Below are 12662 nucleotides of genomic sequence, written 5' to 3'. Positions count from 1 at the left end.
GTGGCACAATCTCGGCTCACTGCAAGCTCCGCCTCCCAGGTTCACGCCATTCTCCTGCCTCAGCCTCCCAAGTAACTGGGACTATAGGCACCCAGCTAATTTTTTGTATTTTTAGTAGAGATGAGGTTTCACCTTGTTAGCCAGAATGGTCTCGATCTCCTGACCTCATGATCCTCCTGCCTCAGGGATCATGAGGGATTACAAGCGTGAACCTGGGATTACAGGGGTGAGCCACTGCGCCTGGCCCTGATCTCTTTTTTTAAATGCCAGTAGGACTCCCTTAGTCACTGTGAAAAATAAAACACCCTCACACATTGCTACTCACTCTAGGGAGGTGGGGGGAGATACCACACACTCATGAGAACAACTGGATGAGATTATTCATAAGATGTCTTTCAGGTCTGGAGTTCTAGGAATCTGTCATTTTCTTATTTCTTAATATTTAATGAGCTTTGCTAGGCTCACTGAGTTTTTAAAATATGTTTTCAAATAGATACATGTGCTTCCAGCTTCTGGTAATAGAGAAATAGCTCTTTTCAGACTAATTCATCTGTGGATTACTACTACACTCTGGATAAAATATAAGAAACCTTAATGTACTGGTGAGAAATCAAAAGCAGACAGATATTGGACACCTGTGTATATGTGGAAGAAGGAATTGTCATCAGATAAATTTTATGGTTTTTACAGCTTTTTGCCTGGGAGTAGGCCACAGTCAGCACTAACAGAATGATTAAAACTTGGTCACAAACTTGCAGTCTTACTGGTGTGAAGAACCACAAGATAGAGTTTGAGGCAAACTTAGCAGTTGGAAAATGAGAGGAGGAATCTTGGAAAGGAGAGAGGCAGAGAAGGGAAGCCCCAAATTCTGTGCACAAACTGTGCCCAAATCTCTAGCTGACCCCTGAACCATACATGCATAGGACAGACTCAAAGTAGCCCAAATAAGAACTGAACAAAGATATTTGATGCTGCTCACTAGAGAGGTGGCAGAGTTTGGAATTTGACTCCAACTAAATTAACTACCTGCTTAAAAAACTCAGTACTCTTCAAAGGAACATAGCAAAATCCAGAGTTTCTACACATTGTGTACTATACAATTTCCAGGATAAGGTAGACATATGAAGAAATGGGAAAGTGCAACCAAAACTCAAGAGGAAGACAATCAGTAGAGACAATGACCTGGATGACCCAGATATTAGAATTCACAAAGATTTTAAAACAACTATTATAATTGTGCTCAAGGACTTAAAGGAAAATATACATGTAAAGAATGAACTAATAGGAAATGCAAGCAGAGAAATAGAGATTGTGAAAAAAGTAATTCTAGACTATGAAATTTTAGAACTGAAAAATGAGATAGCTGAAATTGTAAAAAAAAAAATTAGTGAATAGGCTTAACTTTTGGAAATGAACATAAGTAGAAGTCAGTGACAGTTGAAGATAAACAGAAATTATCCTATCTGAAAAACAGGGAGAAAAAAGAGCCTCAGTTACCAATTAAATGATATTAAAAGGTCTAATATATATGAAGTTAGAGTTCTAGAAGGAGAGGGACAGAGAATGGGACAAACTATATTAAAAGGAAATAATGGCCTAAAATTCATCAAATTTGGTAAAAAAACATAATTTTACAGATTTATAACATTTGATGAATCTCAACCTGGATAAATACAAAGGAGGTCACAGCTATACATATCATTGATCAATGACATGCAATAGAAATATAGTGTGAACCAAGAATGAAAGCCACATACCTAATATAAAATTTTCCACCAGCCACATTAAAAAAGTAAACAGAAGCAAATAAATTAACTTTAATAATATATTTTCTTTGACCCAGTATGTCCAAATATTATTTCCACATGAAATCAATATAAAATTGTTATTGAGATAACTTGCATATGTTTGTGTATGTATGTATATGTTGGTGTGTGTGTGTATATATGTTTTTAAGTAAATCACCTGGTATGTATTTTATACAGATAACATATCTCAATTCAGAAGAGCCACATTTCATGTACTTAGTAGCCACATATAGCTAGCTGGTCTCTACCATATTGGGGAAAGTCATAGAGAAATCACAGAAACCAAAGATTTGAAAGCAGGCTGAAAAAAACTGTACTACATGCAGAGAATCAATATTTGAATGACCATTGGCTTCTCATTAGAAACGACAAAGACCTGAAGCAATAGAATGACATTTTACATGCTGAAAGAGAGAGAGAGAAAAAAACCAACCCTGAATTCTATATCCAATGAAAATACTCTTCAAGAATCAAGATGAAATAAAGGCATTTTCAGATAAAATAAAATTAAGCTAATTCATTGCCAGCAGGCCTGTACTATAAGATACACTAAAAAGGAAGTTATGTAAGTTAAAAGAAAAATATACCAGGGGGAACTCTGATTTTAGGAAGAATGAAGAGCATTAGAAATGGTAGCTATCTGGATAAATATAAAATACTTTTTTTCCCTCTCGATTTCTTTAAAATGCAGCCGACTGCTTAAAGCAAAATAATACTATTGTATTATAGGAGGGAGTTTACAATGTAGGCAGTTATAATGTAAATAACAACCATGAAGATAGAATTTATTTACATCTGAACTGGAAAAGCTCTATCTTTTTATCTGGGAAAGCTCTATATTTTTCTCTGGAAATTCTTGGATGTCTATTTTTTTGACTCTTGGCCAAAACAAGATAAAGGCAGCATTTTTTTTTTTTTTTTTTTTTTTTTTGAGACAGAGTCTCGCTCTGTTGCCCAGGCTGGAGTGAAGTGGTGTGATCTTGGCTCACTGCAGCTTCCCTGGGTTCAAACAATTCTCATGTCTCAGCCTCCTGAGTAGCTGGGACTACAGGTACATACAATAAGCCTGGCTAATTTTCTGTATTTTTAGTAGAGATGAGGTTTCACTATGTTGCCCAGGCTGGTCCTGAACTGCTGAGCTCAGGCAGTCCACCCACCTTGGCCTCCCAAAGTGCTAGGGTTACAGGTGTGAGCCATCGAACACAGCCATCAGCTTGTGTGAGTTTGTTGTTGTTTTGTTTTGTTTGTTTTTTCAGAAGGAGTTTTGCTGTGTCTCAAGTGATTCTTCTGCCTCAGCCTCCCGAGTAGCTGGGATTACAGGCATACACCACCACTCCCGGCTAATTTTTGTACTTTTCTTTTTTTTTAGTAGAGATGGAGTTTCACTGTGTTGGCCAGGAAGGTCTTGAACTCCTGACCTCAGGTGATCCACCTGCCTCTGCATCCCAAAGTGCTGGGATTACAGGCGTGAGCCACCATGCCCGGCCTGGCTTGTGTATTTTTAAGATCTCAATGCCAGTGGCTACTCCTGGTAAGCTTCCTTACTGATGGCTTGCGACTGGCCTAAAAGATTTGACAGGACTTGCTTGATTACATAAAATACCCCTGCTGAGAGTTCCTCCTTTGAGCTCTCTGACACCAAGATTCTTCACACAGATCCAGAGTCATGGCATGGTCTGTGCACATAAGGGAGGCTGCACGTGGAGTGTCTCTTGGCTTTCTAGTGCTTCCCTGAACTCTGTCTCTTGCTGTGTGGTACCCTTTTCCTTTAAATAAAAACCTTAACATGAATATACTCAGTGAAGTTCGGTGAGTGCCGTCAACTCTCTGGACTGGGAAAATCTTTGTCACCGCTATAGCATAAAGAAGAGTGGTGATGTCCTCTATACTTGCAAGATTCTTGCATTCTACATGAAACGATTCCTTAGCTCTAAATAGGTGATGAGTAACCAAAAATGTGTATTATAATTATTCAAGTAACCACTAAAAATACAAAGAGGTCTAACTAAAAAGTCAACATATAAATTAAAATAGGCCGGGTGTAGTGGCTCATGCCTGTAATTCCAACATTTTGGGAGGCTGAGGCAGGTGGGCCATGAGGTCAAGAGATCAAGACCATCCTGGCCAACACTGTGAAACCCCGTCTCTACTAAAAACACAAAAATTAGCTGGTGGCACATGCCTGTAGTCCCAGCTACTCAGGAGGCTGAGGCAGGAGAATTGCTTGAACCTGGGAGGCAGAGGTTGCAATGAGCTGAGATCGTGCCACTGCACTCTGGCCTGGCGACAGAGTGAGACTCTGTCTCAAAAAATATATATAAATATAGTAAAGTGCAATTTAAGAAAATTCAAAGCAAAGGAACACACAAACATATATACACACAATCTCCCTAAGTGTAAAAAACTGTAAGCCTAATGATAGGGTATAAAGTAGTAAGTGAAAGATTGCTTTTCTTCCCCTCCACAAATATCAAAGAATAATGAGGGGGACAGCTTATATTCTTCCAGGTAGTTTTGCATGCATCATATATGTATAGACAGATGTAGAGTTTTTCAACAAATATGGATTCTTTTGTGGCTGGTTTTTTCATATGAATCAATAATATATCAAGGTCAAATTCCAGTGTCATATAGATCTACCTCATTCTATTTAATGGCTGCATAACATTTCATGGCATCAATATACTATAATTTGCTTCTCCCTTCCCTTATTGATAGATATGTAGCTGGTCTTCAATTGTTCACATTGTATTTCTTTCTTACTGCTGCTGTAACAAATTACCACAAATGCAGCATCTTAAAACAGCATAAATGTATTCTTTTACAGTTCTGGAAGTCAGAAGTCTGAATTCAGTTTTGCTGGCTTGAGGTCAGGCTGTCGGCAGGGCTGGGTCCTTCTAGAGGATCTCAGGGGAAAATCTATTTCCTTGCCCTTTTCACCGTCTAGTGTTTCCCTGCAGCCCTTGGCTTGTGGCCCTTTCATCCATCTTCCAAGCATAGCACTCCACTCTCTGCTTCTATCATCACATCACCTTCTCTTGAGAAAGATCCCAGGCTGGTATTTACACTCCTTGTTGGCAGGAACTTTGCCTGTCTTCCCCTACTCCCACTGCATGTGGCATGTGTCATTGTTCCCAGTGAGTACTCCATAAACACTTGTTTAATTAAATAGCTAATGGATGGTTCCAAAAATTACATAAACAGTTGATGTGAAATACTTAGAATCCTGAGGCTTTCTGTCCATCCCACTGTCACTTTCTTACTGTGTCTTCCGTTGAAGAAGACGGTCCTGGGTGAGCAGGAGTGCGTTTGCCATTACAGGAGTCCGTGACATTCAGGGATGTGGCCGTGTTCTTCAGCCAGGATGAGTGGTTGCACCTGGACTCTGCCCAGAGAGCCTTGTACCGGGAGGTGATGCTGGAGAACTACAGCAGCCTGGTCTCACTGGGTAAGACTTTTTGCCTATGACGAAGAATCTGTTATAGGAACGCCTCACAGATCCATCTTTGGGGTTCCGAGCCTGTACTTTTTTGCCTTAGTGAGCCCCTGGGAAAGGTTGAATTGCTGCAGAGTTGAAAGTGTACATTCCTGTTGTGATGCCCTTCTTGCTCTTTGTTTCTCTACCCTCCACTCTCCCTCACGTCCCACCGCCAATCAGAGTTTCCTCCTTGGAGTAGGCCAATGAGTAGATCCCAGTTTAGATTCTGAAAAACATATAGGGGCCCCCCATCTTAGAGGCATTCATTGCCAGGGCCCTGTAAAGTTTCTGAACTGAGACCTTCCCCACCCATTGACAGCTCCAGTGCCCCTGAGAAGTGCTAGTGCTGCCTTGTCTGCCTCTCAGGCCTTGCGTCCTTTGCTGTGTCGGTTCAGAATGAGTAGTATGTGAGTTCTTGGATTGCTCTTCATGCTATTTGTTCAACCTTCTTTTCCTTCCTCATGAGCAGGGAGTCCATTTTCAACGCCAAAGTTGATTCATCAGTTGCAACAAGGAGAAGATCCCTGCTTGGTGGAAAGAGAAGTCCCTCCAGATACCTGTCTAGGTAAGTGAGAGGCTGGGAAATGGGCACAAGAAAGTCTTTATAGACAAGTAGGTCACAAAGAGGCAGTTCTTGGGAAACTCTTGGAAACACTGAGTTCTATTGAGATGCTCAGGCCAGTTGTACTTTGTTTGAGTTGTGTAGGTTAAAGTACACACAATTACCTAACTGCAGTTATCTAATGTTAACCTATTTTCTGTCATGGATTGATGAAAGGAAATCAGGTTTCAACAGAGAGTAGTTTAGAGTCACCTCAAACTAAATCTTTTCACCCAGAATCAAAGCTGAGCTTGGGGCTTGGACATCTTTCAGGACTTTAAGACATATTGACTTCAAATCTCCTGCAGGTTTTCATTATTCTCAAGAGATTCCTACAAAGAGAGTGAGTGCAGTCTTTTGGTTGCAGCTTATTAGAAGAAATGAATATGTCTCTCTTTGTGATAAAATAAAAAGGGGAAAATACAAAGAAAGGTAATATGAAAAAAACTGTTATTCTTCCAACCACCAGGGATAGATTGTTGCACAGGGGCAGTTTACTCCATATTTTCCTCTTTTTTATAATGAGCATCTTAAACTTCAATCACATAGAATTGTCACAGTCATGCTGCAGGGCTGTTGTAATTTTCAAAACCTGAACATCCCCCCACTCCTTTTTTTTTTTTTTTTTTTTGAGATGATTCTCTGTCACCCAGGCTGGAGCGCAGGGTGTGATCACAGCTCACTGCTCTGTCACCCAGGCTGGAGTGCAGGGTGTGATCACAGCTCACTGCTCTGTCACCCAGGCTGGAGTGCAGTGGTGTGATCACAGTTCACTGCACTCTCTGCCTCCCAGGCTCAAGCGATCCTTTGACCTCAGCCTCCTGAGTAGCTGGGACCACAGGTGCGTGCCACCACACGTAGCTAATTTTTTGTATTTTTGGTAGAGACGGGGTTTCACCATGTTGTCCAGGCTGGTCTCGAACTCCTGAGCTCAGGTGATCCACCTACCTCAGCCTCCCAAAGTGCTGGTTTTACAGGTGTGAGCCACTGTGCCCAGCCTTCCTCTTTTTAACAGACCGTTTCCCCCTTTGCAGACTACAATATAAAATCAGTCACATGAAATAAAGAAATTAAAGAAAACCAATCCAAATATTTAAAAAATTATGGATATGGAGTTTCAGAGAGAACATGAGGAGATAATATAATGAAAGGGACATGTGAGTAAGAAGGAGAAAGTGGACAGGCTGCCTGCTTCATTGCCTGGTATATGCAGAGTGGAAAACGATGACACAGTGGAGTATCCCATGGAATTCAACGTGGGCTTCTCATTTGGCATTTTTCTGTATCCTCATATCTTCTACCCAGCCTGTTCTTCTGCATCTAAGTTTACTCTACCTGGGTGGAATCACTTCATTTTCATTGTTAATTTGTCCTGTGTATTCTCCCATGCCATTCCTTAACCCACTCACCCCACTTTCCTTTATCCCATCCTGTTCTTCCCAAGATTCAGGTCAGCATTTGAAATCTGATTGTACGCTCTGCTTTTATATATACTGTTACCAGTTTTCTTGTCTCACTGATACATCCGTTTGTTTCTTCCAGCAGAAGAGGCATTAATTCTTCTGATTCGTTTTAGGTTTCAAGACTTGGCCTGAAACAGAAGCATTGCCTCATAGACAGGACATTTTTGTAGAAGAAACATCTCAGGGAAAGATAAAGGAAGAATCCATTAAGGATGGTCACTGGGACATTAACTTTGAAGAAGCTGTGGAATTTGAGAGCAGGATAGAAGAAGAGCAAGAGAAGAAACCTCTTAGGCAAATGATAGTCTCACATGATGAAACCATCAGTGAAGATGGAAACCATACAAGTCTTGAACTGGAGAAAAGCTTATTTATAAATACAGCTCTCGTCGCACAACAGAGTGTTCCTATAGAAAGGATACCCAATATGTATTACACATTTGGGAAAGATTTTAAACATAATTTTGATCTCATGAAATGCTTCCAAATTTACCCAGGAGGAAAACCTCACATCTGTAATGAATGTGGGAAGAGCTTCAAGCAGAATCTTCATCTTATTGAACATCAGAGAATTCATACAGGTGAGAAACCCTACAAATGTAATGAGTGTGAAAAAACCTTCAGCCACAGATCATCCCTTCTTTCTCATCAGAGAATTCATACTGGAGAGAAACCTTACAAGTGTAATGAATGTGAGAAAGCATTTAGCAACAGTTCAACCCTTATCAAACATCTGAGAGTGCATACCGGAGAGAAACCGTATCGATGTAGGGAGTGTGGTAAAGCCTTTAGCCAGTGTTCAACCCTCACTGTACATCAGAGAATTCATACTGGAGAGAAACTCTATAAATGTGGTGAATGTGAGAAGGCCTTCAACTGTAGAGCAAAACTTCACAGGCATCAAAGAATCCATACAGGCGAGAAACCCTATAAATGTAGTGAGTGTGGGAAGGGTTACAGCCAGTTTACTTCTCTAGCTGAACATCAGAGGCTTCATACTGGAGAACAGCTGTATAAATGCTTGGAATGTGGGAGAACCTTCACACGTATTGCAACCCTTATTGAACATCAGCGCATTCACACTGGACAAAAACCTTATCAGTGCAATGAATGTGAGAAAGCCTTCAACCAGTATTCATCCTTTAATGAACATCGGAAAATTCATACTGGGGAAAAACTTTATACATGTGAGGAATGTGGGAAAGCCTTTGGTTGCAAATCTAACCTTTATAGGCATCAGAGAATTCATACCGGAGAGAAGCCTTATCAGTGTAATCAGTGTGGAAAGGCGTTCAGCCAGTATTCGTTTTTAACGGAACACGAGAGGATCCACACTGGGGAGAAACTGTATAAATGTATGGAATGTGGGAAAGCCTACAGTTACAGATCAAACCTTTGTAGACACAAAAAAGTTCACACTAAAGAGAAACTCTATAAGTGGAAGGAATATGGGAAACCGTTAATCTGCAGCTCCTCACTCACTCAGTATCAGAGATTTCTTAGAGGAGATAAGGGCTATGAGGCTTAGTTCATCTCTCAAATAATCCAGGACTTCTCATTGGGGAATAAGGAGAATAATCAGTAGGGTACAAACTCCTAATAGATTTGTCTTTTTTACTTCTCCTGAAGGAAATATATTAGTTGCCACTAAGTAATGATAAAATTGGTCAGTGAAATTATGAAGAGCACTGACTTGTTAAGTTTTAAAAGAACCATAAATTTGAAGGTTTCTAAAAGCCTATGAATATTTAATTGATAGAAAAAATGTAAAAGGCCTAACTTTTAAAAAATCATGAAAAATAGTTAAATATACATTTTGTTTCTCTCATAAGACCATATTCCCTTTATAAGAGTAAGCTTCAATGTGAGAATTTTCTTTTAAAAACAGTCACTGAGTTATTAATAATGTAAATAAGTGTGTGGCCTTCTTTAAAATAGCCGGCCAACATAGGAGGTGCTTATTTTCATAAAGGGAAGCTAAACATAAGAAGGAATTATTTAAATTTAACTCTTCACGTGTAAATAATAAAGGTCTTCTTATGAGCTGTCCTACCAGCAACTTATATATGTAAACATACATATATACACATATGCATGTGTGTGTGTGTAAACGTAAAATCCTTTATTATTAAAAAATGTAGTTTTATTAATTTAGAATTTAGTTCTTAAAATCTTGCCCAAAGGTAGACTCTCTTACTTATCTTCTGTCATTTCTTAAATTGATGTCGTTTTATATAACTGAACTGAGTACTATTATAGTACCGTAGAAGGCGGATTAACTGAAGCAGCTGGAAAGACTGTCAAGCACATACTTTGTTACCCGTTGCAGAAGCGATAGATTTGGCAGAACCTGAGGCTACATGTCTGGTAGCTCATTAGATCCAGGAGAGGTTTAATTATAGCCTTTCATTGTACTAATGAAGAACCTGAACTTAGTGAACAGAGTCAAGACTAGAATCTACGTCTTCGGTTCTGGTGTTTTGTGATGATTATAGACTTATTTCCAACCTGAGGTCCCAACAGTACTATTTGTTTTGTAGCCTGGTTAGACATAGTTGCAGTAATTTAAAGTTGCTGTTTTATCTATAAGGGTTTCCTCTCACCTTAATCTTAATAATTGACTCACAACTACATTCTTTTTTCTTATGAGTCCCTAATTATGCCTGCTTTCATTATAATTGTACTTAAATCTATAAAGCTAGCTGAGGTCCAGATAGTGTAATTGCTTTTGGATACTTCACATATAAGATTGCCTTCTTATTACACATATTTTAGGAATTATTTTGTGGAAAGTTATATATGAAGAGTTAATTATTAAGCATTCTTTTCATCAATTTAAATGTTTAGTTCCCCCCAGGCGTTTTTCCTCCAACTTTATATTTGACTTTCATTCAGTTCACAGTTGGTATCATAAAAAAAAATTATTCTAATACAATTAGCTAGACCTGAGAAAAATATTAGAATTAAATCCAAGCAGTCAGTATATTTCTTAATTGACTGGTTTTAGCTTATCAGAAAGTTATTGTTTTATGTATTTAAATACATTTACAAAGAAAATGAGGCTTTTAAACAGACCTCAATATTTAACATTGTACCCAGTAGTGGTGAGCATGCTTAGTACCCAAATTTTGGTTCCTGAATGCCATTCCCCACTAACAGGAACCAGGGTTCCTTGGAGAAGTGGCTGATTCCATGTTTGGAGCAGGGGAAGTGGGTGGTGTGGCTAAAATACTTTTTTTTATTAAGAAAATAAAATAAAAAGCAAGATAGTATTTGAAGACTAATGGGGTAATGTCAGAAGGGGACAGGTGCCAAGTCGAAGGTATTCTCATGGGCCAAATTTAGGACAACTTAAAAAGAATAATCACTGATATTGCTGATAATGCTAAGAAGGAAAAGAAGTTCATAATGATGAAAGTAAAAAAGAAAACTTGTTATAAAATTATTTGAAGAATGTCTTTTAAGTGTGCACAGAATGATAGATTTGGAAAACTTACCATTTAACAACCGTTAATGTAATTAAATCTGGCAAAAATCAATGGTAAAACCCATTAGGTGAAAAAATTTTAAGGAACTTTGTTTACAAGGTGTCAGAAGATCACAGATACCTATTGCAAAAGAATTGCCTTTACAATGAGATTTGGCTGTCAAACTGCATTTCCCTACTTCTGGAATAAGCCAACATTATGTGGCTCTTGATAGGATGCAGTATGAAGCATGTGTGATCATCCTTGATGTACTGCCAAAAATGTTTACCCCAAATTTAATTAAACCTTTTGTCTAGACTTATCTTCCTATTTAAAGAAATACAAGGAGTAGAGGAATATGTTGAATTACACATTACGGAAATAGACAAGTCCAGAGTTGGTACAGGACAACTGGTCTGGAATTTTTTTTTTAATTTATTTTAAAATGGTTTTCTTAAATGTACTTTTTAAACACAACATGAGGAAGATGTTAAAACTGGTGTAATAGCTCAAAAGAATAAGTATTCCAGATTTTGGGAGGAATGAAGAGGGAGATATTCAGAAACCTTCACCAGATTCCACCTACCTTGATCATAGTGGATTAATGATGTGCTTTGTGGATGTGGTTAGTCAATGACACCAGCTTGACGGATCTTTCTTTCTGCTCCACACCCCATTGAGTTATCTGGTCCCCTTGGCTGATGAAGAACCATTAGGTGAGGAGCACTGGCATCATCCAGGGTGATGTTCTTCAAGCGACTGACCAACCGCTCAGGTCGAGGAGCTGCAACAGCCTTGGGGCCCTCACAGACTCGCCACACATTCCAGGCACTGCACTTGCCAGTGAGCTGATTAAGAGTCACTGAGAACTCCACCTCATCTCCTGCCTGGAGCCCAAGGCCATCCTCAACTTCATTCACATGGAAAAAGAGCTTCTTGCTATCTCCTACTTCATAGTTAATGAAGCCAAACTGATCTTTCACACGTTCCACTGTGGCCCTACGCAGGGGTGTGAGGTTGTAACCCATAGTTTGTGCATTTTGACCCTGGTCTGGACTTTTCAAAAGCCAAATGTAATAAAATAAAAAGTGGTCTCTTCTAGATTAAGGCAAGAGGGATAATCAAATGGAAAGTGTGATCCTTTATTAGCTTCTGATTCATAAAAAAAAACCTATAAAAGACATTTGGGGGGCTATTTGGGGAAATAGGAAGATGGAATGGGTATTAGATAAATGTGGTGTGTTTGATTTTTCTAGAAGTGATAATTGAGTTACGTTGGATAATGTTCTAATTCTTAGGAGATGCATGCAGAAGTGTTTTTAAGTTTGAAAAGTCATGATGTTGGCAGCGTATTTTCAAATAAATATGTACAAAATTAGTCAACTTTTTTTATGGTGGATGTAGAGATGTTCATTGGTCATTTAAAAAATTTTTCTATATGTGTCAATTTTTAATAAAAATTAATGCAAAAAGTGATTGGATAAAGTGATGAATCTTTCAATCAGAATTCTTCATTTATATTCTTAGGAAGTTCCTGTTTGAGAGTTAATCCTCCAGTGATGTAATTGTTGAAAATAAAGTAACTAGGTGGTACTGGGTTCCCTTTAAATGGAATGAGCATGCTCCACTTTCTCTCTCATGCTAAATGTAACTAAGGCATGGAGCAGCTGTCTGGGCACCCCCAAAAGTAATAACAGGCAGATTTGGGAAGGAAACTGGAATTTGAAAGGAGATAATTGTGGCACTCTTAGGCATTCCTGTGGTGAGGACAGAGATGGCTGAGCAGGCATCTAAACCTCAGTTAAGAACCCTTCACTCTGGTTAGAGGATCTCTGGGCCAGAAAG

The 12662-nt window shown here is 38.9% G+C and overlaps 2 protein-coding genes across 3 annotated transcripts in view; one reads left to right on the top strand and one right to left on the bottom strand.

Moving 5' to 3' along the window:
* ZNF354C (zinc finger protein 354C) overlaps nucleotides 1-12193 on the top strand; it is a 21117-nt gene extending 8924 nt beyond the window's left edge. The window contains exons 3-5 of the mRNA XM_011960167.1: nucleotides 5130-5256; nucleotides 5756-5851; nucleotides 7464-12193. Coding sequence (XP_011815557.1) covers nucleotides 5130-5256; nucleotides 5756-5851; nucleotides 7464-8878 — 1638 coding nt within the window. The 3' untranslated portion in view covers nucleotides 8879-12193. The remainder of the gene's footprint in view (nucleotides 1-5129; nucleotides 5257-5755; nucleotides 5852-7463) is intronic.
* LOC105524767 (cold shock domain-containing protein E1) lies at nucleotides 11157-12193 on the bottom strand. Of its 2 annotated transcripts, XM_011960166.1 has the most exons (2): nucleotides 11717-12193; nucleotides 11157-11656 (listed from the first exon to the last, which is right to left on the bottom strand). In XM_011960166.1, exons 1-2 carry the CDS (start codon nucleotides 11843-11845, stop codon nucleotides 11444-11446), a joined length of 342 nt encoding a protein of 113 aa, XP_011815556.1. In that variant the 5' UTR covers nucleotides 11846-12193; the 3' UTR covers nucleotides 11157-11443. The 2 variants fall into 2 exon arrangements, with proteins under 2 accessions (XP_011815556.1, XP_011815555.1); XM_011960165.1 differs by having other exon boundaries at nucleotides 11257-11887.
* Nucleotides 12194-12662: the final 469 nt, after the last annotated feature.

The sequence above is a fragment of the Colobus angolensis genome, unplaced genomic scaffold, assembly GCF_000951035.1.
Source record: "Colobus angolensis palliatus isolate OR3802 unplaced genomic scaffold, Cang.pa_1.0 Scaffold509, whole genome shotgun sequence".
NCBI lineage: Eukaryota > Metazoa > Chordata > Mammalia > Primates > Cercopithecidae > Colobus > Colobus angolensis.
The sequence above is the reverse complement of the archived record's forward strand: the minus strand, read 5'-3'. Positions and strand labels throughout refer to the sequence as shown.

Excerpts from the sequence above, each read along its gene's own strand:
- LOC105524767 (XM_011960165.1), bottom strand. The coding sequence starts at position 11,845 with ATGGGTTACAACCTCACACCCCTGCGTAGGGCCACAGTGGAACGTGTG.